General features: G+C 48.1%; 1 protein-coding gene across 12 annotated transcripts in view; it reads right to left on the bottom strand.

The window, feature by feature from the left end:
- Nucleotides 1–545: 545 nt before the first annotated feature.
- NCOA1 (nuclear receptor coactivator 1) overlaps nt 546–24,940 on the bottom strand; it is a 259,299-nt gene continuing 234,904 nt past the window's right edge. For 5 of the 12 annotated variants that reach the window (XM_034766763.1, XM_034766761.1, XM_034766768.1 and 2 more), the window contains 7 exons: nt 23,256–23,570; nt 22,696–22,797; nt 18,472–18,871; nt 16,858–17,032; nt 7,672–7,855; nt 3,731–3,856; nt 546–1,876 (listed from right to left, as the gene is read on the bottom strand). In XM_034766763.1, the coding sequence (XP_034622654.1) occupies nt 1,706–1,876; nt 3,731–3,856; nt 7,672–7,855; nt 16,858–17,032; nt 18,472–18,871; nt 22,696–22,797; nt 23,256–23,570 (1,473 nt within the window). In that variant the 3' untranslated portion in view covers nt 546–1,705. Of the gene's footprint in view, nt 1,877–1,968; nt 2,026–3,730; nt 3,857–7,671; nt 7,856–16,857; nt 17,033–18,471; nt 18,872–22,695; nt 22,798–23,255; nt 23,571–24,940 lie in introns of all 12 variants that reach the window. The other 7 variants (XM_034766766.1, XM_034766771.1, XM_034766764.1 and 4 more) reach the window with 4 other exon arrangements.

The raw sequence follows: 24,940 nt of genomic DNA, 5'->3' as shown, positions 1-24,940 counted from the left end.
AATATGGGCCTGAAGGACTCAGCAACGGAGAACTGCCTGCACATAGTTTACCCATCCCTCCTGCCGGGCCTCCATCTCAGCAGCCATGTTTTCCATGACTCCTTCCTGAGGTGGATCTGCCTCTGGGGATGTGGCTGGGAGTGATGGAGCAAATACTAGCGACAAGAGGGGAGCAGAAGGCACCAAATATTGCTCTGCGATTGCTGGTGGCTCTGCCTGAGGGGCAGGGCAGGAGCAAGAACCCTTCTTCTCTCTAGAGGTGGCAACTACAACGTCCCCTCTGGGCTTCTGGTAGTGCCAACCCTCCCACTGGAGTTGGGCCAGGCTGGTCTGTGGGGCAGAATGAACTAGCCCTTCGAAGCTTAGGGAGCCGATTTCCAGAAGTGCTGAATGCTCCTGCAGCTCCTATTGACTAGTGGGAGCAATGAATGCTCAGCACCTCTGAAAACTAGACTTGCCCCTATCCACCTCCAACCCCAAGAGAGGGAAAATCCACACACTGCATAGCACAGTCATCAGAAAGCAATACAACATTAGCGGTCATCTCCATTTCTTTGTTTTTATCTCTTGCAAATAGAGTCAACAAAGCTACACATTTTCCACACACCAGCATAATTTTAGAAAAAAGGGGGAAAAAATCATAAATCAAATAAAAAGCGATGATCTTAAGAGCGATCGCAACTAAAGGAAGAAAACAAATGTATACAAGAGATTAGAGCTATGTACAGTGACAGGTTTGAGGGGGAAAAAATAAGCTATCTCCCATCAGAGAGTTGAATTTTTATTATTTTTATTATTATTTTAAATAGTTTAAGCTACCTCAGCTGTTAAGCACAATCAAAGCAGAAAAAAACCAACTGCTTAATTTTATTTAATATTTAATCAGAAAAATTTTATCTACAATAATTGACAGAACCCTCCCCCCTCCTCCTCATCCTTTCCCCTAAAAATTATTGCAGCTTTTCCCCCCAAACTGTTCTTTTTTTTTTTGTCTTTTTATTATTATTTTCCCCCCGATGTAATATACACATTGTGGCCTCTCTCGCTAGGAGGCTTTAAACACCAGCATAAAACATGGAAAAAATGGTGGGTCAAAATACTCTCTGTTTTTCTTTAAAACTGACAAACTCACGATTGCTAGAAAAAGCTGATTGTACGCACAAGCGGACTGGGGCAGAGGGGAGAAAAGGTGTTTGGGTTTTTTAAGCATGAATAAAAACAGCCTTTCCGATAGAAGTCCGGTGTCTTTCCCCACCTTCCCACTGGGCTGAGACATGAATCAGTGACAGATCCAGCTGAAACTGAGATGATCTTCCTCCTTCCGAAGCAGTCTCTTTCAACTCGCTTCTTCCTCCATCCCCTTCCCCACTTCCCCGAGAAACCTTCGTCTGGAGTAAGATGCCAGCAACTGATTACAAAAATAAGAATCATCTGTAATTTTGGCTCAAGAAACCGACTGTCCTGCCTTGTCGCTTTGCCAACATCCAATGCCTTTTACAAAAACAAACAAAAAAAACCCCCGAAAGACAAAACAAAACAAAAAAAAAAACCCAAAACAAAAAAACCTTTTTGCTCCAAACACTACGAGCTGAAGAATGGCTGCAGTTTGAGATATCAAAAATCTCAGAAAAATATATAATATATATATATATTTATATATCTCTGTATGTCTTATTATTTAAATTTCACATTCCTTTAAAAGCGGTTATTCAGTCAGTAGCTGCTGAAGGAGGCTCTTCTGCTGGGCCTGAGGGGTCTGAGGACCTGTCGTGCTTTTCTGCGAGCCCATTGGACCAGGCTGGTTCAGGTAAGGGTCTCCACCTACCAGATTCACTGTACACTGCACGTCAGCAAACACCTGAACCTGTTGTACCTGCTGGGACACAAAAGACAAGAGAGATTTTTAGAGGAAAAAAGGAACAGGCTCCTTGGCTTATGGACTGGGTACTACGTGAAGTGGAAACTCACTAGAGAATTCCTCTAGTCTGTAGTCACCACAGAGAAGAACTCTTCTGTCTTCTTTTCCTATAAAAAGAAAACTACTGCACTCATTTGGATCAGAGCTCTGAAAGATTCACACGTTTTTAATTAAAAAAAAAAAAAAATTGGCATTCCCATGTCTCCAGCTGCCGGCCGGCCAGCCATCACTCTGTGCTGAGAGCCATCTTGTCCGTGACACCTGCTCTGAGGGGAGCACAGTATCAAAGGCTGGAAACCCCTTCAACTGCAGTCAAATAGACCAGAGGCACAAGGTAAAATGCTTATGCCATGCAGCTGAATAGGGTACATCATGGCATCCCACTCACTGCAAGGGAATATCAAAGGGTCAATACTAAGGTAGAGTTAGGTCCAAAATTGAAGTGTGTCAGAACCTAGGGGCAGGACACATTTTCCTTCTTTATTTATTCCAATAAAAATAGGATTTGTTTTGTTTGGGTGTTAACATTTCCCTACAGTCTTTGCAAATCAAACACTGCAGGATCCTGCCAATGCGTAAGAGCCACAAAGTGAAACTGACCAGGAAATTAAAAGTGTGAAATTGATTAGTTGATTTTCATTGTCCAAACTGAGCAAAATGAAAAAATAAAAACCAAACAGCATCTGTGGTGACAGGTAGAATTGATTTGTAATACTTAATGGGTTATTCATAAAACACAAGGAGGCACATAAATACATATTTAAAACAAAATAAAAGTTATTACCCATTTTGAAAACGGTAACCAGCCCAGAGGCAAAAATCTCCTCACCCACTCTTTTTAAGGATAATGCTACTGAAAAATGTATACTGTTTGATGCTCTTTTATAAGCCCATCAAAAGCCCAAAATTCCTTGCCCCGGGCAAGCAGAATTTTGCAAGACTGACTGCACACAAGAGCAGCACGAGGTGCAATTAGAGTTTACCAGCAAACGGGGGAAACAAAGAGAACTTCATATTGAAGCAGAACACGTCATCGCTAAACAAGCTGGTAGAATGCTGGTTCTTTCCAGACTGCTGGCCAGATGCATGCGCTGCGCTGAAACTGGCAGAACTGCAAGGCAGAATGGCAATACTTGGCCCAAGATACTCAAAAGTTGCTCGTTATTTTGGGTTTCCAACTTAAGACACCTTAAAAGGGCCTGATTTGCAGAAAGTGCTGAGCCCCTTTCTCTGAACAGACCAAATTGAGCTCAGACTCCTCCCAACATAGCACTAAGTGCACACTGATCCATTATGAAGGGGCTCGTGATCAACACATTGTGTCCCAGAGATAAGGATTCTGACTGCAAATGTTCCCATAGTTCTACGAGCAAGTCCTGCCCTTCCAAAGCAGAAACCTCTCTCGTTTGTCACTGTACCTGGGGCCAGCCTCAGAGCCGATAAGGATTTTAGCGACTCCCGTCTCTCCAATGTCCAATTACTTTTCCAGCTCAGCTCACTGCACTGACTGTGCTCCCCACACTGCTGGGGACACTTCCCCTTCCTGCCAGAGCAACGAGGTTTGATCCACGCGGCTTAAATCAGAGCAGGAGAATAAAGCAAGATTTCTGAGGCAGGTGGTTGTCATCGAGTGCAGATTCTAGCTCTACGCTACACAGAAAATAGAAGGCCCTACTGGGTTGAGCCCTGCAATTTATTCTCTGCCACTACAGAAACCTTCCCTGATGGCAAACCCGCTGATAAAATAGGTGCAAGAAGTTTACAGTTACTGAGGTGAGCAACCCAGACATGTCAAACGTCTCCTCTTTGTACCTCAGATGGGTCTGTGCTTAGGAGTTTCTTACTGACCTGCGCCCCATCTGCTTCTGTTTTCAAAAGGTCAGTGGAGGAAAGTTGGTTGCAGTAAAGGCCGGTGGGTCTCAGCGCTGGGTCATTTACCTGTTAAAGCAAGGTCAAGGCTCAGTGATGGTTCACCTGCTTTCTCTCCCCAGTGCCCCATCCTCCTGTGTCAACTCTGCAGAAAGTGAGGGATCCCAGGAGAGCTCTAGCATTGGGTTGTGTATGTGCAGCCTACATGCTGGCCCGCTCTACGTGACAGGCTGGAATGGCCTCGGGGAAGTAGTTGAGTGGGACATTGTTGGACTAAGCTTGTTTATTACAGCGTTCTTTTGCTTTGCCTCACAAAAGGCGAACAACAGAATTTCTGAGCCAAGGAGAGATTTAGAAATGCTGGGCTCCTTTTCCCCATCACTTCTTCCCTGATCTTTTCCCACCACCTCCTCCCCAAGCTACAGCTTCTGCCATTTTAACCTTCTAGGGGTGCAGGGAGCACAGTTCATTCTCCTCTCCCAGCTTTAACCATGCTGTGGATATCGTGGTGAGAGAGGTGTGGATGCCAGGGCAGGGCTGCAGACCTGGTTCTGGTGCTGACAGAGCATGAGCAGCACTCTGACTCCGCAGGCAGCGTCGGGAGCAGCTCACTCCCTGCTGCAAGTTGCCAGGGAGTGTTTTAATTAAAGCAATACAACCAAGCGGATGGCTGGGGCTCCCTGAGTTCCTTCCATCAAGCCCAGTCTCTCAGCGCCCCCGCTGTACGAGATGGCTCACTCCATTTGCTGAAGCAGAATGAAGTCATGGAGGGCCTGCAAAGCTTGTTTGCTTCACTGACTGCACTCTGGACTAAGATTATCCAAGTGAGTTCTTTCTGAGGAGAGCTCCCTTGTGCCCACCACTTGGGCTGCTGGTGGTTCCCTACAGCATCTTATCTCCGGGGAGCGTGAAACTCCACTGAACTGACAGGAGGGGCAGAACAAACAGCTTAGCCTCCATAGCGCTTCCAGACTGATGCGTCAAATGACACCAGGGACTAATCCTGTGCTAGCCAGGTCACGATGACCTAAATCTGGCCTACGAAGCAGGGCTTGAGTCAGTGCATCTTCAAACCAGGCTCCCTCGGTTCCCAGCTCACTCTACAGCAAATACACAATTAGGGCTGGTTTCCAAACTGTTTAATGCAGCCATAACGAGCCGTTCAGAAAGCCCCCGTGACTGAATCCCTTCGGAACAGGCTGGGAGAGGTCAGCTGTTGGAGGCATGGCTCAGAGAAGCTTTAAGTGCAGACAGACAAATGCTCCCAGATGAAACTAATTAAAGGCGATTCTGCCAAGAGCAATACAGCGCAGATCCCTCTCGTCACGCAACGGATCCCAAAGGTGCTTTACCACATTCTTGAGTCACAAACCCAAACAGCTAAAGCCCCTTCTGGACCTGCGAGATCTCAGGTCTGGCCCTGGAAACAGAGAGAGAATCTCCCTCAGACTGAATGGTTACTAAAGAGGCCTACTACTCGCCACAAAGAAGCACTGGACAAGACTGTACTTGGCCCTTGGTGCAGGCATGAGGGCATGTGCAAGCAACTTCCCTTGCCACTTGCATGCCCCCACCACAACAGCAGTGTGGGTGGGGACTGCTCACTCCTTGGTCCTTGATCACGCAAGTTACTTGGAAAGATCTGGGGAGGAGATGGAGCCACTACTTGGCACTGGTGAGGCCTCATCCGGAGTACAGCATCCACTTCTGGGCACCATTCTTTAAGAAAGATGTGGATAAACTGGAGTGAATCCAGAGGAGAGCAACACAAATGATCAAAGGTTTGGAAAACCTGGCCTATGAGGAAAGGTTACAAAAACTGGGCCTGTTTAGTCTTGAGAAAAGAAGCCTGAGGAGGGGACATAACTGTCTTCAAATACATAAATGGCTGTTCTAAAAAGAGGAAGGGAATCAATTGTCCTCTGTGGCCACTGATGATAGGACAAGAAGTAATGGGCTTAATCTGCAGCAAGGGAAATTTAGGTTAGATATTAGGAAAAGCTCTGGAATGGGTTTCCAAGGGAGGTTTTGGAACCCCCATCCTTGGAGGTGTTTAAGAACAGGTGGGACAAACACTTGTCAAGGATGGTCTAGGGTTGCTTGGTCCTGCCACAGCTCAGGGGCCTGGATTAGATGACTTCTTGAGGTCCCTTTCAACCCTATGTTTCTATGATTCTAGAACGCCTCCCACCACTAGAGGAAGCAATCTGCACCATCCTTACAGATGATGCAAAGTGAGCAGTTGCATACACCAAACATCCTGTAAGAGACTGTACTCCTGGAGGCAGAATCTCTCCCAGTGCTCCCTCTGTGCTGGTGCAGCTCCACACTGCTTTCTAGCAGGACTCAGTGCAAACTGCACCTCCTAGCCCTCAGTGTGCACAGGTGGGTAGTGAATCAGCTTGTTCTCTGGCACCCGCACTACTCTGCACAGACACTGAAGGGATGGTCTCCTGAAATGAGTTCCTAGGGGCACGAGTGCTATAGCTAACTGCGGCCAGGAGACCTCTCTGACCATTTCGGAGTGTAACAACAGGAGATCCATATCTGCCTGGCTCCAAGGGATGCGTGTGCACATGTATCTGTCTGTGTTCACTTTTATACCATCATCCTCTGTGACTGAAGGTTGTTACAGAAGCTGGCTGTAGCGGGCAAGGGTAGGAGTCAGCCCTGGTGTAACCAGGGGTCATGCTATTGACTTCAGTGCGAGTGGTGTCAGCTGGCCCTGGGACTGAATTTGATCCAAAGGCTCTAGAAAGAACGGCGAGTTTCCATGGTACTGAACTGGTTATTACACCAGTTACTTACTGGTTATTAACAGGAGGGATCCTGCTTTAGAAAAAGATACTTAACAAGGATTTGGTGAATTCTAGAAGACAAGGTCCAAAGCCAACCCACTGGCTTCGTACCTTACCCAAGCAGACATACTGCATCTGAAGGAGCCATCACTTTACACTCAGACATTTTTGGCTGGGAATTTTGAAAGTGTTCAGCCCCGCCCCCACTGACATCATGGGAGTTTTACCAATCTAGACCCACCACCTGGGGACTTCCTGGGTGTGTCTAAATATGAACAAATCTGCCTCATCTTCCCATGAAATGTCAAGTTCTCCTTGATTCGCAGTAAGGAATCCTCAGCGCACACTCGGGGGCTACAGGAGGCATTGGCAGCTGGGAACTCTCAGTGCAGCCACTGCTCTCTTTGCAGAGTTGAATGCGCGCCCGTCAGCTCCTGGTGAGCTGATGTAACCATCTCATAATTTGACTAATCCGGTGTCTGTTGCACCAGGCTTCAAAACACAGCTAAGCTTACAACTATGGGTGCCAGTGAAGCGAGAGAGGCCTCTGCCTGCTTCCCTCCAGCCCTTTGCTCCAGTGTCACACACCTAACTGTACTACGGGAAATAGGTCCCTGCCTCTCAAGCACAGGAAGGAGATAAGCTAAAGGTAAACATCCCAGAGAAAAGGGAGATCACCAGGGAAATTTTTTTAAGTCTGCACAAAAGCACCAAATGACTCATGAGCCAGGATTTCCAGGCACCCAGCATGCTAGTCAACAGGCGGCAGAGGTAGGGGTGTGCATGATGCAGAGTGCTGGGGAGTGATAGCAACAAGCATCTGGTATGCAAACCCCTGGAACACAAAGCTTAAACGCAATAAATCCATTAGCTCCTTGGCTCAGGGAATCTGGCAATTCCCAGAGAGAGCACCACAAAGTTAGTGTGGGACACATGCGCCTCACCAATGGAGAAAGCTACAGAAACAAATTCACCTAACAAGGGCAGAGACCTGTTAAGAGAAACCCCCCCCTCCCCCAGTGGAGTGACGTCATCACTGTTCGTGCTCCTGGAGTGCCTGGTGAACGAGAACGCTGCAGCACTGACCTGCTCAGAGCACATGGAGTTCATCCCGGGCATTTGCAGTGAGCTCATCTGCATTTGTCCAGTCATTGGATTCATGTTCTGGACGTTCGTGTTTCCTCCAGCCATGGACACGGTGATGCTCATGTTGTTGTACATTCCCTGCTGCGCAGGTGTGGGCTGGTTCTGCCCAGGTTGGCTGAATACACTGTTAAACCAGACAAAAAAATAAAGAGGGATTACACAGAGTCAGGAGTTCAGAGAGGCCAGAGCTCGGTTTCCAGTTGTAACATGGAGAGTGACTCCAGCAACAGGCATCCTTGCAGAAATGGAACCACAGAGATGTCTGTAACAGAGAAGGAAAGGGAGGGTGTGTGGGGGGGTAATGGATCTGGAGTGATAAAGGCTTTTTTAAAAATAGCTGATGCAATGTTTGCAGCAGACAGATCTCTGTGGCTTATTTTCCCCTGGGGAGGAATTTCATGACTTCCTGCTTCTATCTACTGAAGAAAATACCACCCTTCTGGAAATGTCCTACAGAATTTAACATAGAGTGACCCTTTCCCCAAGAATGTTTAAACCAACTTACAGAATTCGATAGCAGGGATAACATTAAACTCCATCAGCTGCTTTAAAAGTTCTCTACAAAGGATCTCATTATCTTAAGAGCAGTGTCTATAAAATCTCACTTAGTTTCTAAAAAACCTCATTGCTTTCTTCCCTTTAAATCCCACAAGTAAAAGGCCAAATTCTGCTCTCAGAGGTGTGTGATGAAGTCACTGGGAGTTGCAAGTACTCTCCTGCAAATGGAACCCTAAAAATACAGCGGTACATTTACAAAAGTCCAAATGGAAAGTATAACGGTGTGATGATTTGAAGGCTCTGTCTGTGCAACTTATGAATTCTGGTTGATATGGGTGGAGTTATCACAAAATTGCCGCATCGTGGAAAGCCTAGGTCTATGGGTCCACTCACTGTGGCATATGAGGCTGGATGCAGGTCTCTGCCAGAATAGGGAGACTAGGCAATAGGTTAAGGGCTATCCGCACCTGAATAGGTCTTACCTGGGCAGAAAAAAAGAGTAACTGCATCCTAGGGGAAAGCAGTTCCCTCCACCTTCCCTCTGCCAGAGTTGGCATTTGGAACAGCAGAAAATCCCCAAATGCGAAACAAAGACACCACAGAGAGACACTTAGGATGTTTGGGAAGCGGATGGACAGACTCCATGTTTCAGTCCATAAACCATGCACTGGAACAGAAGGATGCTGGATGGCTCCTAGCCCCAGCCCAAAGAATGCACTGGAGTAGTAAGGAAACTGAGGCAGGAAAATACATGTAGGATATATTATTTTGTACAGATCTGTGTATTTCTTGGGTTATTAAGTAAAGAGCAACAATGCTGTAAAACTCTGGGCAGTGTCTGCGTGTGTTCTGTGCTACACGTACCACATGGCCCCTTGAAGAGAGAAACCAGAAGGCTAACACCGTTGGTGAGATTTTGGGAGAGAGTGTGCTTAAGTTACTGGGATATCTTGGGGGTCAGTGCTGGACCTGTGGGCCCAAGACAGGTGGGTTGGGTGGGGGATAACAGAGAGTTGATGCCCAGGAAGCGTGCCAGAGAGGCCACGAGAAGAAACAGGCCTGCAGCCTGCTGAGACCCAGGAAAGCTTAAAACAGGTGAGGGAGTCAGTGTTTGGATCCCCTCACAACACTCTGGTGGGCCACTAGCAGGGGGGGCCCGACCAGACCTGTGTCTGGTAATCCATGGACATTAGTAACCTGTGTAAGTATCATATAGGATACAAGAAAAACACTTCAGCCAATCACCAGCCAGAAAAATCTAACTTCCTCCTTTCACCAAGGATGGTGACGCTGTCAAAAGGTGTCCAATCACATCACCCCTCATCCCCATTGAGCCTGACTCTCGATCTCGCTGCCTGTGCTCCAGCCCAATGAGGCCCAGATTCAGCCAAGCTCTCAAGCAAGTGCTTAAATGTCATTGGCTTTGATGAAATGGAAGCACACGCTTAAGGGCTCTAGTGAATCCAAGAACGCCCTCTCCTCATTCAACTGCCTCCTTAATGCTGCTGCCAACACTGGAAAGCAGCGGTTCCCGGACTTGTCACTAAGGTGCCCTGCCAGCCACATTTTGTCTTTTTTTTTTGTGACCCACCATTGTATACATGTACCCTTCACCTGGCATTGCCCAGAATGGACTGGAGAGCGAGCCTGCCCTGCACTCACCCCACAGCAGCGACTCCTGTCCCACAGGGCTGGGCATAGCAACGGGGTCACAGCAGCACTCAGATTTGGCCCACCTGCCCCTCCATCATAGCCAGATCGGAGTGGCACTGCAACCCCATGCACCAGGTCAACACCACTCACTTGAATTTGTCCCAGAGGAGTAGCCAGGCCAAACCTAAGTGGCACTGTGACCACGTGTGCCACGTCGTGATGTTCGGAGTGGGGAGCCAGGACAGGAGCTGCTGCTGGCGGGTGAGTGTGGGGCAGGCTCACTCCAGCCCCACCCGGGAACCCCTCCACACCGGGGCGGGAGAACTCTATAGTTGCCTAGGGCCCCGCGACCCACTGGTGGGTCAGGACTGATCATTTGAGAAACACTTCTATATAGCATTTACACATATAGCTCCAGGAAAATCCATCAGCAATGACCCCTACAGAAAGGGAGGAAGGAAATGGTACAGTGCCTGGACTGGACCTTCATCCAGAGCATTATGGACCTGATCCATCCAAGTCAGCGGGATGCTCTCCATTGACTTCAGTGCGTGTTAGATCAGATCGTGTCTTTCTACCCGCCCCCGACACCAGTCCTCAGCTGTATAGTCTGTGGAAGATCCAAGAGGCAGCTCGGCTCTTGCAAGAGGAGAGAGAATACAATAATAAAATGCCCTGCTCTGGTTTGCTGTCTAACAGCCATAATCTGTATTGCTTTGCAGCATGCCAACAAACAGCCTCCGAGATTGATTAAATGCCCAAGTGCGGCTGAGCACCTTAATCAATCTGGGCAGCCGTTTATTGCTTCATATATAACAAAGAGATTGAGATTATCCCCTAATTGGAGCAACTGCACTGGAGCCGTTCTGCACTGTATCAGCCTGAAACCAAATCAATGAAGCGATTCTTCTGTCTCGGCCAAATTACTGAGCAAATGAAACGAGAAGACAGGCTTGTTTGGAATTCATGGTGGAGAACACAAAAATCATCCGTGACCTTCTAGTTCCATGGACTCCCGGGGTACGTCTGGGTTCCGTCTGCCAAATCGCTCTAACCTCTCACCAAAACACACTTCTCACCCAACACCCATAAAAATCAGCCACCAAGTAGAGCTGTCAACCAACCATTGTCCCTCCAAAGCTTTTTCTGACAGGTTAAAGAGCCCTTTCGCATCAGGCACTTCTTGTGGTGGTTCTGTTCTTACGGACTGGGATTAAGCTGCCTCTTCTCTTCCACCAGCTAGACAGATTGAGCTCCGTTAGTCTCTCACTGCGAGGCGAGTTTTCCAGCCCTCGCATCATTTGTATGGCTCTTCTCTGAGCTCTCTTCAATTTTTCGACCTCCTTTTTAACGTAGGCACACCAGAAGTGGGGACAGTGTTCCAGCAGAGATTTCCCCAGTTGTATCACATCCCCTCTCTAATCCTGCTCAGTATTCCCTGTGAATTGTACCCCTGGGTCCCACTCCCTCTCTACTGCTTGTCTTGTTGGGTCAGGTCTGAGATTTAGATTGTTGCTCTCTGGAGCAGGGACCATGTCTTCTAACATCTTGTGCAGTTTAAAATAATAAACAGCAGCAATATTAATAATATATTTGTAATAGGATCCTGGGCCCTGGGGTGCACAGGCCCATCCCATTACAGTGCTTGGGCCCTTTAAGAGCAGCACATTCTGGAAAATGCAGTTCCACCGGACAGACTGAGAACCCGGAGACCATATGGCCAGGGAACTGTCTAAGGCAGTGGTTCCCAAACTTCAACAACCTGTGAACCCCTTTCACTAAAATGTCAAGTCTCGGGAACTCCCTCCTAAAAATGTATATTTCCACAGATTTTCTTCTTTATCTGAGTATAAATGATAAAAACAGTGATCTGGGAAATATAAAATTTGTTTTTTATGACATGCATATTACATACTATTTATTATTATTATTATTTATCATTACAGTATTTTTATTACATTATGAAAATGGCAACACTCTTCCAAGAGCTCACTTTCGTAGCTTGTATCACTTTGAATAAGTCTGTTATAAGACAAGGCTCCTATGTTTCATCAAGGAGTATCAGATGTGAAACATCATGACGGTATTTAAGAAGCCAACTCAAAGAGTTCCTCCTACACAAGCATTCAGGTCTTGAGCAGTCCAGGCAAACAATGCACGTTACAACAAAGCTTAAACTTTTTCTTCATAATAATTAAAAAAATAAAAACAACACTAGCTGCCTATTTAATTTTAAAAACAGCAAAAAATATCCACCTCCCTTTCCATTTCTTATAAGGAGTCTTGAAGTTTAAATCTCCTCAGTGTGATAGAGATGCTTGCTTTGATCTGCTTAGCTCGTGGAAGTCCAGTGGCTCTGGGCTGCTGGCCCCGTGCTGCCCAGGGTCCCTAAGGACAGCTCTGTCCGCCATTAGGGAATTTTTTTTCCAAGAACCCCCTGTAACATTTCGCGAACCCCAGTTTTGGAACCACTGGTCTAAGGGATAGCCTGAGCTCCGGAGAAGGGACATGAGGGCTGAAGGGCTGCTGAGAGGGTTTTGAGTTGCCTGCTCTGTTTCGGAATAAAGCGAGCCCTGAAATAAAGGACATGAAGTGATTTGTTGGAGTTTGTGGAATGCATAAACAGGGCATTGAGTAGGAGAGAGGTTATTTTACCTCTGTACTTGGCCCTGGTGCAACTGCTACTGGAATACTGTGTCCCGTACTAGTGCCCACAATTCAAGAAGGATGTTGATAAATTGGAGAGGGGTCAGAGAAGAGCCATGAGAATGATTGAAGGATTAGAAAACCTGCCTTATAGAGAGAGACTCAAGGAGCTCAATCTACTTAGTTTAATAAGCAAAGTTAAGGGGTGACTTGATCACAATCTATAAATATCTATATGGGGAACAAATATTTAATAATGGTTTCTTCAATTTAGCAGAGAAAGATGTAACCTAATCCAATGGCTGGAGATATCTGTTGAAGTTGAAACTAGACAAATTCAGACGGCAAATAAGGCATACTTTTTTTAACAGTGAGTGTAATTAACCATTGGATCAATCTACCAAGGGTTGTAGTGACAATTTTTAAATCCAGATGGGATGTTTTTCTAAAAGCTGTGCTCTAGGAATTACTATGGGGAAGTTCTCTGTCCTGTGGGATACAGCAGGTAAGACCAGATGATCACAATGATTCTGGCCTTGGAATCTATGAATCCATTAATTTATTTTTTGTTTCATCAGCTGGGGAATCTACCGTTCAGTTTACAACATTGTAACCCATTAACCACAAAAGCTAGCATCTGAGCATGAAACACAGCAGTTTAAAAAACTCAAAAGATGGTTCATTCTGATGCTGAAATCTACCTGCTGGAGGATCCTGCAAAAACCAAAAACCCCAGAGCAGGTGAGAATCCAGTAGGACACACCCTCCTTTCCATCTGTGTGATGGGGAGGGCTACTCCCCGCACTTACATTCAGGGTTGAGTCCTGCATGGCCTTCAAGGAACATACAGCAAGAAACATGGAAAAAGCCCTAACTGGTTTCTGCTATCCCAGTTCATCAGCTCTGAGCAGTGAACATAAGAACAGCCACACTGAGTTAGACTAAAGGTCCATCTAGCCCAGTATCCTGTCTTCCGACAGTGGCCAATGCCAGGTGCCCCAGAGGAAATGAACAGAACAGAGAATCATCAAGTGATCCATCCCATTGCCCATTCCCAGCTTCTGGCAAACAGAGGCTAGTGACACCATCCCTGCCCATCCTGGCTAATAGCCATTGATGGACCTATCCTCCATGAACTTATCTGGTTCTTTTTTTAAACCCGGTTATAGTCTTGGCCTTCACAACATCCTCTGGCAAGAAGTTCCACAGATTGACGGTGCATTGTGTGAAGAGAGACTTCCTTTTGTTTGTTTTAAACCTGCTGCCTATTCATTTCATTGGGTGACCCCTAGTTCTTGTGTTATGAGAAGTGCAATGTGTCCAGTTTGTATGAGGTGCTGCCACTATCAAAGTCTTTAGTGGGAGGGGCAAGATTGATAGGAGCCTGAGGAATTGTGTTTCCTGAAGGCAATGGAGGGAGATGGATGATACCTTCCTCCCCCTTCCCCACACTGATGCACCCCACCCCCCCACCATGGGTACTTAGCTCTTTTATGTAAAACAGATCATCATCGAGCTGCAGTACAGGCATTCGCTGACCCTACTGCATACTGTAAACAGGTCAGACCATACAAGACAGATTTCCGGTTGGTCCTCGCAGGCTTTTATTGCCTTCCTGATCAGAGTGTGTGTTATTCTAGACTCAGAACCAAGACAGGACATTTCATAATTTACAGGCATTTCTAGGGGGCTTTTCACTGCAGTATCTGAAGTGCAACAGGAAAATAGGATAGAGAAGGGAAAACCCCATCAGGGGGAGGGATAGCTCAGTGGTTTGAGCATTGGCCTGCTAAACCCAGGGTTGTGAGTTCAGTCCTTGAGGGGGCCACTTGGGGATCGGAGGCAAAATCGGTACTTGGTCCTGCTATGAAGGCAGGGGGCTGGACTCGATGACCTTTCAAGGTCCCTTCCAGTTCTAGGAGATGGGATATCTTTATTAATTATTATTATTATTATTATTATAAACACTGTCGTGAAACCTAGTCATGTTCCCTTATAGCACAACCTCCTCTTGCCTGTGAGATCAGAGATAAACTTGTTATAACCATCTTTTAGCCTAGTTACACACCCATGGCTCATGGAGGGATTTCTGTCCACATGGGCAAGAACACCACAATGCAGATGGGCCACAACCACACTTCCAAACTGTGTTTAGAAATGGTTATTTCTGTACCGTGGATGGGGGAAAGAGGCTGTGAGAAATACACACTACACCGGGCACAAATACACTGATTCACAGACTGTGTCTACCTGGGGATTTGCACAGTTCAGCAACTGGTGGCCAGTAGCCAGTACAACCTAAGTGCAGGTGAGCAAGCAAAGCCATGATTGGAGTTTAACTCTATTTCAAGCAGGGGGAAGCAGAACTGGTGTGAATCTTGGCTTTCCCTGTCTACACTTGGGGTTTGCACTAGCACAGCTACGTAAACTGCTCCTACCAATAGCTGAATGGCTAGCAGAGAGACAGCCACAGAAAACAAAAGTCCTGTTCAAACACCTGATTCTGTTAACCCGGTGGCTGGCCGCCTAGCCAGTCTAAAACATTCCGATCACATGAAGTGCCCAACGTCTTGCTAACCAAGCACCATTAGTGCATAATGGCAAACCTCTACTGGATTAAAAAATGTCCAACTCCAAGCTGTAATAAAAACCAGTGAATATAAAAAGCCATTCAATGAGGAACAGACTTTGCTTTCTTCCTCAGAACTTTTAGGAATTCTAACACACAGTTTATAAGCACAGGGAGGCTAGAAATTAGAAACACAGCTGACAACAAAGGCACCGCAGAGAAACCTAGTGGGACAAAGTTCAAAAATGACTCCCACAGAACCATGGGCAAGTGCTTTGCAGACTAGAGCGCTCTTCCACAGCATGCACGGTACTGTGTGAGGTCTTGGAAATATCTGCCCCAGTTTATACTATACCAAGCATTTGTCCAGTCTGATCAGTCTGACTGAGGATAGAGCATGAAAAACAATGGTGACAAGAAAGGACATTATTAAAGGAGTCTTAGCTGGACTGTGGGTCTGCTCAGAAACAAAGTAAAGGCCTAGTCTGTACAGTACGAGGCACAGTGCAGTACTTCATTCGAATTCCCCTCCTGACAGTCTGACCCATCCCTTTTCCTGTTCTAGAGTCTGACACAACTTTCCATCAAAGGGCAAGTCAGAACAATACTGCACTGAACAAAGCAGCCGTGTTCTCTGGACTCCCTTGCATCAGAATTAGCACAACTACTGTATGCTGGAGTGTTAGTCCAGTGAAAGGACAGCCCGTTCCAAAGGGATATGGCCAAGTTGCAAAGTCAATTCATACACTAGTAGCTTTTTATCTCTGGAGATCTGTGGTCACAGCCTTGCTAAGACAATAGGAATAGGAGCTGGTGATTTCTTACACTAGTCAACTTTTGTCGTGGATTGGCAAATCTCTGCTCAAAGATGCCCAGCACCCAAGTAGCAGGGCAGAACTGAGGTTTATGGGCAGAATTAATGCTTCCACAAGTCCTTTGCTTTCATGAAGACTTAATTAAGTCATTTTTTAAATTAAAGCAAAAGGACTGCTCTGTGGGCTACTGGATGTGTGCGCTCATTTAGAAAACCAATTTGCTGTGGGCTTCTGGCAATCTGACGATCCAAGGGCAAAATACAAACATATAAGAGTTTAAGGAGAAGCTCACGGTGTGTAAATGCTGACTGAGATTAGCACAGAGCCTGGTCTCCACCTACTCATGCAGGCCCCATCACTGTGGGAGGGGACAACCTGTGTTAAGTATCTATAAAGCATCTATCACCATGGTATCTTGGTGGTATCTCCCCGATGCCCAAGCACCAGCATGGATTACTCACTCAGAAACTGGAGAGAGCTCACTGCTTTTATAAGCAAGCCAATGATTTGTTTTTTTACAAGGTAATTATACAGTTAAAGTTCATGGTTGGATGGATGTTCTACAGGGAACCCAACATGCTAACCAGCAGGGTGAGTGGTTAGGGGATGGGCTGGTGTGTGACACTGACTTAATGCATGTGTGACCATGTCTCCCTCTAGTGTCTGGGCTCAGGGACCATCGCAACCTACTACAAACTCACAGCTAAAGGAGCTCTGCTATGAAAGAAGCCTGTGGTTTTGGTGCCGAAGATGCCAGGTTCAATCCCCTTGATGACTGTGATGTCAATATCCATAAAGCCAGGTTTTGTTACCCTTGGTCCCCTGCTTCCAGACCAGCTGGGGGCAGGAGCACAGATCTCAGCAGTTATTGCTCCTGGAGTGGGGAAGGCGGGATGATATCCCACCATCTGCGTGCACATTACTCTGACCTTAGGTTAGACTTACTTATTATTCCCCATTGTTCCTTGCTGCCAAGTCTTCATGTCTGGGGACTGGTACCCAGGGGTCGGTGGAGCTGACTGGAGCATGGGGCTCTGCGAAGGAGGGATCTGCGGCGACATCAGAGGGCTGCTGGGGCTGAGTGACGGAGCGAATGCAGGCTCGCTTTGCTGACCCATGCCTGGGAACAACACACAGACGGCTTCACTGCAAACTGTGCAGACGACCACGCTGTTACTTAATAAGCTTGGTCTTAATCCCGCGGGACCCGAGTCCGCCACCTTTACTCACGCAGAGCATTACCTTACTCTCCCAGTAGTGTCTTGTGAGGATTTCCCCCTTTTTGCAGGTGCTGGAGTTAAATCTGAAGCATCAGCCTGGACTTTTGATCTTAGGCCTCCTCCCTCCCCCTTTTTTTGGTTGTTATCTGTATTACCCGAATATAGCATTTTGTAGCCAACTGGTGGGGGGAACCCAGAAGTTGCTTCCCATAAACAGAGGTGTATTATTCCAGAACACAGCTGCCTGGAGAAGGAGCTGAAGTAACTGTACTGGAGATGCATCCGAAGAAGTGGGCTGTAGTCCACGAAAGCTTATGCTCTAATAAATTTGTTAGTCTCTAAGGTGCCACAAGTACTCCTGTTCTTTTTTCTTTGTACTGGAGAACAAGACAATGTCATTGTTGACTTTGCAGGACAATTTTAGTTGGTTTCCAAAGCTGCAATAGCTGTGGGGTAATTGTTTCTATTGATTAATTATAGAAACCAGATCTACCTTGCCAGATTCAAACTGAATTCTTTACACATTATGGAAAAGTGCTGCTTAAGTGTAAAAACATGTGGAGCAGGTGCAGTACGAAGATGTCCATCTGCAGCCAATTCTGGACAAACTCACTGATTTAATCTGAGCCACCCACGTAATCTGTACACAGGAAATAACCTCCATCTGCAGCTGATTTCCGATACCTCGTCAGAGCACGCACAAGGATTTGGCCTTTTTCAGACATTTAGCTTCTGAATGTATATTTAAAGTAATTTAATTAAAATGGCCACTCTGAATTTCTCTCTCTCTCTCTCTCTTTTTAAAAGGGAAATACAATTCTTTACCTACATGGTATCAACTTCTAGAGAGCTCTACTTGGTCTGAGGGGTACGTTTGGAACATGGAGCCTGAAGAATGGGGTACCTTTCCAGAACTTGCAATACGTGCACTGAGATCCTCAAGTGAATGGCACTAATGAAATGCAAAGGCAGCATGGTCTAGTGGACACACAGCTGGACTGGCAGTCAGAAGAACTGGGCTGCAAACCTTGGGCAAGTCACAGCCTGGCTCTGTGCCTCAGTTTCCCCATATATAAATTGGGGATCATGATTCCTACCCACCTTTGTAAAGCTCTTGGAGATCAGCGAATGAAAAGCACTGTATAATTATGACCTGATCTGGATTTCCTCCACTTGGGACTAAGGGGTACACATGGAAGTCATTACATTGGCCATGCAGTATCTTTATTTACTTGCATCATTTGTTGCCCCCGCTCATACCTCCACACACTTAAAGCATCACCTGATGAAGCAGGTACTGAACGCAGACTCCACTTTAAGGGCACAGCCAAAGACGTACCTGACCCCGAGTACTGGAAGATGTTCTGCTGCATGGGAGGGGTCATCCCGGCACCAAACTGCCCTCCAACGTTCCCCATCATCCCTCTGTTCACCATGCTGCTGCGACTGGCCAGTGCTGCCTCTGGGTTCGACGCCAGCTGCGAAAAGGGGCTGGTGGAGGTGGGAGGGTTTCCTGGATTCGTACCGTAGTTGGGGGGGTAGGGGAACTGCTGTGGGGGTGCCTGGGGGAGGCGAGCTGCCCCCATCTGCACTGGGAGTCCAGCCGAGGGAGGAAGGTTGTTCCCGAAGCTCTGCTGTCTCATTAACATGGCTCGCTGCTGCATTAGCTGCCGCTGCCGATGCTGCTGGCTGTACAGCTCTCGCTGCCGCTGGGCCAGCATCTGTGCATTCAGAGGTGGCTGCAGAGGAGGAGGTAGACGTGAACGTTAGGATAACTCTGCCCCCGGTCAGGGTAACTGTACCACACGGGGGGATGGACAAGTGACCTTTCCGGCTGCCTGTGGTGTCAATCATCATTTTGCAAGGAAAGCTAAAAACCCCAAAGAGCAATTGGGGAAGCTCTGTAAATCTGCCAGTTCGTGCAGATCAAAGGCAGAGCAGATTGGAAATATTAAAGAGCTGCCTCTGTCCATGCTCATTCCTGTAACTGAATGGAAAATCTCACATGCTCACCCCATGAAAGCTTGAAAGACCCAGGAGAGTTGGGATTCGGAACACATGTTCTCAGCCTGGCTATGAACAGGAAACCTTTGCAAGGGGCTCCCCATCTGCCGAGGCAGCTACTGGCAAACATTTCAGCTTTGTGTCATTTCATGCAGCTGCTAACGAGAAAAACGCCTGTCCAAAAAAGACCATTTGTTGCTGCTTCAGATCCCGCCCTGCTACCACAACCTTGCCTTTAACAACAGTTGTTGCTGGACTCTCTCAGCACAATCACTCACTTCATACCGCTCCCTGCGCACAGAGCAGTCTCCCTCTTCCCGCCATCCCGATCTCCCCTCCACATTCCCTTTCTTCGTGCCTACCCCCCCCCACCCCCAGCCACCTGTCCTGCTTAGTTGGCATCGTAATCCTGTCTTGCTCGTATCACCGTATAATCGTTTACAAATGACATTTTAAAAGCCCGTGGTACTCAGGGGTGAAACGGGGGGAAGAAAGGTGGTGGCTCTCTTCCAAGCTCTGCCAACATGAGTCACCAGACTGGAGCACCCCTCACTGTAGAGTCTGTCAGCACCTTCGGAACGAGAACCTGGGACCATGGAGGTTCTGGGCTCCCAAAGCTTCATCCCCACCAGGAGCTCAGGCCAGGTTTCTGTTGGGGGACCCGGTGAAGCTAGACACTGCAGGAAGGAGCACTGAGTGGAGCCTGAGTGGCAGCCCTGCAGCTCACTGATTGGCTCACGCCGGTATATAAGCCAGGAAGCCATTACAGGGAGCTGTCTGAGCAAGGACACAGACTGCCTCCTTGCTTCCGCATTAGACCTCGCCTTACTGTGAACCTTAGACTCTGGTTCCTGTCCCCAGTTCCTTCCCAACTCCTCTACTTGGCTCTTTTCTGTAACCTGGTGCCTGACTCGGACTTCCTGGTATCCTGACCCAGCTCAACCCCGACTACACTACACGTCTCCTGATGGCAACTCGGTAACTAACCAGTGCCCACCGGCCGCCCACGGCCCAGCCCAGCCCAACCTGCAGTTGTTCAGGATGATCGTATTTGCTCTCTGGACTCTACCTGCTCAAAGTGCTCAATCACTTGGGCTTTAATGTCAAGCCCTGTCCCCAACCTCTCTCTTTGGCTGAGTTTTCTCTGTTTAGGATTTTTCAGCTCTCCTGGGCAGGACCTATCTTCCTACCTGCCTGTGAAGCGCTCGTGCACACGTTACGTTGATGTGCCGTACTAGATCTGCAGTGATTTAAGCAACTGCTGCCATAGGCCATTTCCCTTAGCCTACTTTACAAAGTGCACACGTAGTGAGCCAGGCAGTGTCGCCTAGTGGAGAGGGCACTGGGAACCAGGAGACTTGGGCTCTATTCCCTGCTCTGTGACACTGGGCAAGGCCCTCCCCTTTCTGCGTCTCCGATTCCTATCCCCCCCATCGGTCTTGTCTATTTAGACTGTAAGCTCTCTACAGCAGGGGCTGTGTGTTTCTCTGTGAGCGTCCAGCTCCTGGCATGACGGGGTCTCTTACCACCACCATAATAATGACAGCAGTGAGAAATGTGACAACTCCATTGCAGAGCATGCTATTTTCAAACATGCATAACTTGTTCAAATCAAACCCCATTTTCACAGAGAGACTTAAAGGCGCTTCTTGTCAGCTGAGGGCTATTTCCATGCCATAGTTCAATTCTCTAACCCAGCTATTTTGACTGTAGGGCTGTTCAAAACCATCTCTTTCAAGAATTTTCTATAAATGATGGGTTTGTTTCCCAAATGGCTGAACCAGATTTGCTCAAAGCTAATAAAATATCACGGTGGAAAATTTCAGCCCAGCAGAGAAAGTTTGAGAAAGTTAGCAGCAGCTGAAGACAAAGCGTTACAATGGAAACTATTACATAGTTTTGTCTGCAGCTATGGTGCCTGAGAGAATATCAAAGATGTCCAAAACTCATCAAAACAGTTTGGAGTCTTCACAGAGATGTTGGAGTCAGTAATGGTTTGGGGGTGGCAAGATAGCACCAGCACCAATAAAAACCCGCCATATGCAACAAAGTTACCAGAATATGGCTACACCTTCCACCTTCTTTTCCCCTTATACCGAGCAGATATTTGATCCCACTTTACTGAGAGTGGGATAGAACTCCTGGACCTGGGTGCTTTGCAGGATCATTACAAAGATTCACTAGAGCAGGGGTCGGCAACCTTTCAGAAGTGGTGTGCCGAGTCTTCATTTATTCACTCTAATTTAAGGTTTAGCGTGCCAGTAATACATTTTAACGTTTTTAGAAGGTCTCTCTCTATAAGTCTATATTATATAACTAAACTATTGTATGTAAAGTAAACAAGGTTTTCAAAATGTTTAAGAAGCGTCATTTAAAATTAAATTAAAATGCTGATCTTACGCCATCAGCCTGCTCAGCTCGCTGCCAGCCTGGGGTTCTGTTCACCTAGGTTGGCAGCGGGCTGAGTAGGGCCTGCGGCCGGGACCCCAGACCTGGAGGTGGGTGTTTCAGGGGTCAGGGAAGAGGGCTGGGGGAGGGGGTGCAGGGCAGAAGGCTGGGGTGTGTGTGGGGGGATTCAGGGATCAGGGCAGAAGGCTGGGTGTGTGTTGGGGTGTGTGGGGGTTCAGGGCAGAGGAATGGGGCTGTGAGGGTGCAGGGCAGAAGGCTGAGTGTGTGTTGGGGTGGGGGATTCAGGGCAGAGGGCTGGGGGACGTGGGGGGTCCAGGGCAGAGTGATGGGGCTGTGTGGGTGCAGGGCAGAAGGCTGGGTGTGTGTTGGGGTGGGGGGTTCAGGGCAGAAGGCTGAGGTGCTCGGCTCGTGGGGGTGCTCCCAGCCCCCTGCCCTGAGCGGCTCATGGCAGGGGGCTGGAAGGGATATGCCCTGTTCCACCCCCTTCCCCCAGACTCCGTCCCTACCTCTCTCTGCCTCCTCTACAGAGCTGTGTGCACGCTGCCGCTCTCCCCCCCGCCACCGGGCCATCAGCTGATTGGCTAGGGAAGGAGAGGAGGCGGGGCAGGAAAGCACCACGCTGGGGGAAGAAGCGGGGGAGGGGGGAAGCTTGGCTGCCGCAGAACCAAGCTTCTGCCTCCTGCCCCCGCAGGGGAGAGCGGTGGACGGGGGGGCTGAGGGCCGGGACTGCGTCAGGGGAGCTGCATGCCACTCAAAATCGGCTTGCGTGCCGTGTTTGGCACGTGTGCCGTAGATTGCCGACCCCTGCACTAGAGATTCAACTATAAGAGAATGTCATCCGTTACAAAGGGACCCTTCTCAATGAAGTCCAAGCCAGCACCACTCATCTCCAAGCAGCAATAGAGAATTTCCAGGTGGAAATGCTGTGTAGAGGCTGAAGAGAATATCCGCAGTCAGCTACACAGAAAATTCATTTGGGGCCGTATCCTACTACCCTTACTCACGTTGAGTAGTACCTCACTCTGCAGTTCTTCTCACTGGAATAGACAGAGTATTGCTGCTTACAGATCAATGATGTAGGCCCTTAGTGATACAGTACTAATTTCCACTGGGCTGATAAGGCTGCCAACATGTGGCTTCCTACCATTACCTGAGGCGTAATCTGTGGCTGCATGCCTGCCCTCATACTGATGCCGACCGGAGAATTTGCTGCAAACTGGTTCAGGATCGCCTGCCGATTTTGGTGTATCAGCTGGAGGAGGAGGAAATCAGAAAGACCTTACAGCTCTACACCTGTTTTGGACAGGTACAGAACATCTACAGACCCACCAACGGCAACTGGCTTCCAACAGCATTTTTCTTCCTTGCGTTTTTCCTCCCTACCTATCTGAGAAGCAGGTAATTCATTTAAAGGGACTTTTACTAGTTTCCCCACAATCTCTTCTAACTACAAAATGGCAACACAGCACTTTCCTTTACGTTATTCCTGGTGCACATCCTTCTGCTGCTCTATTACAGTGGGGCATCCTAATGACAGAGCTTTTGGGATGGGCTGGCCCCACATAAGGAGACGTGCTGGGCAAAACCCAGTGTGTGGCAGTTCACAGACTTCTGTAACTTGCACAGCACATCTGGAGGGGAAGAGGTTTACTGCTGGGCAGCTCTAGTTGAGAGTTCTGGATTCCCCATAAAACCAAAGTGAATAGTCACCTGCTGCTGCCCTTGTAGCCGCTGCTGCAGCTGAAGTCTCAGCTGGTTGGGAGCTGTCGGTGGCCTGTTTAAAGTCTGCCGTGGCTGCATTCCCATGTTGGTGGGGAAAGCCCCTCGGGGCGGTGGTACCTGAACCGGCATGGGCCCGAAAGAGGGTTTCTGCCTGACCATGCCTTGGAAAGGGCTGGGGAGATTAGCAGTAGGAGAAGCAGAAGAATAAGGCTGGGGGTAGAGGCCAGGCTTCTGATCCATTAGAAGAGATGGTGTCGCTTGCTGTGGCTGGAATCTGTCAGTCAGCACTTCCAGGCCGCCTCCCTGTTTAAAAAGGGGGACAAAAGTGAGACCCCTTCTTAGCTGACAAAAATCCCAGCAGAGTTTCTAACACACAAAGCAACTGCCATGTGTTCCACTTCTCACAGAAGGCGGCAAACCCCGATTCAAAGGGCCCAACCTTCACTTCTCAGGCTCCTCAAGCATAGGCCAGAATGGACTGCTCCTAGGATTAACCCAACGGCTGGCCCTGGCATTCACTACACTGGTACAGCTGACCACACTCCAGCCTGCTTGAGTCTAGTCATTGGGAATGTCCCAAAAAGCAACTGCAGAGGAACCATTAGTACCTCACTCCTCAGGGCCAGAGGCCTTAAAAACCTTCACAAGGAAAAGGACTTTTTGCTTGGGCATGAACAAAGGCCACAATTTTCAGAAGGGCTCAGCACATGCAGTTGGGTCCAGATTTTCCAGGGAGCTCATCTCCTATTGTTGTCAAGGAGAGCGGAGGAAGGGGCAAGAGATTCTTTGTTGTTCTCAGGAGTGGTGGTGGTGGGAGGGGTGACTCTCGATGGTCTGCATTAGGAGCTGAGCTGTTTGGAAAACCGAGCCAAGGGGCGCTGCGCTGCGACAGTGGGAGAATCAATTCAAGGCCAGGGAACAGCATGGTATCTCCTACATTACCCTCCTATTGCAGTCTGCAAAGGGGAGGTGGCCAGAGGTAATAGGTTGCAGCTGGGGCTTCCCTGTGCCCCAGCAATCCCCAGCTATCATGATAGCCCTAGAAGCCTTTGACAGCTGGAGTAATAGCCTTCAAGCTGCCTTCACTTACACAGGGTGACCAGACCAATGCACAGTCAGATCTGGATCACAGGAGCGTGCCTTCCGGAGCTGTATTGTGGGCTCCTCAGCTGCAGGCCGGGATCGGGGTCAGTATATGCAAGTAAGCCGAATCAGACCACTCTGAGGAAGCTTCCACGGGGGAAATAGGAGCCACACTATTCTGCTTTAGCTTTACTCCCGGTAGAGCAAAATAACTGGGACCCAGCAGAGAGTAAACTGCAAAGCTTGTGGCATTGAGTTCCACAAGTTAACTATGTGCTATGTAAAAAAAAACATCTTTCCCTCAATGGGGGAGGTAAATTCCACAATGGAGAACAGCTCACTGAAAACATCCTGATTTCAGCCCCACCTCATTAAACTGGGGGCTAGGTTAACTCAAGCACCTCACCTGACCACAACTCCCTGTCTGATGCTGCAGCAGAGAGGTGGTCTTAGACATAATCAGTTACCAGATTAGGAGCCCTATCCCATCAGGTGCTTGAAATCAATCAGCAACCTTCAGCATCGGGTCCGAGTTGGGGGAAACGAACTCGGAGGTTTCGCTACTCTCTAGAGGTATGCCTTCCCTGCAG

The sequence above is a fragment of the Trachemys scripta genome, chromosome 3 (genome assembly GCF_013100865.1).
Source record: "Trachemys scripta elegans isolate TJP31775 chromosome 3, CAS_Tse_1.0, whole genome shotgun sequence".
NCBI lineage: Eukaryota > Metazoa > Chordata > Testudines > Emydidae > Trachemys > Trachemys scripta.
This window is presented reverse-complemented; position numbering and strand designations above follow the sequence as displayed.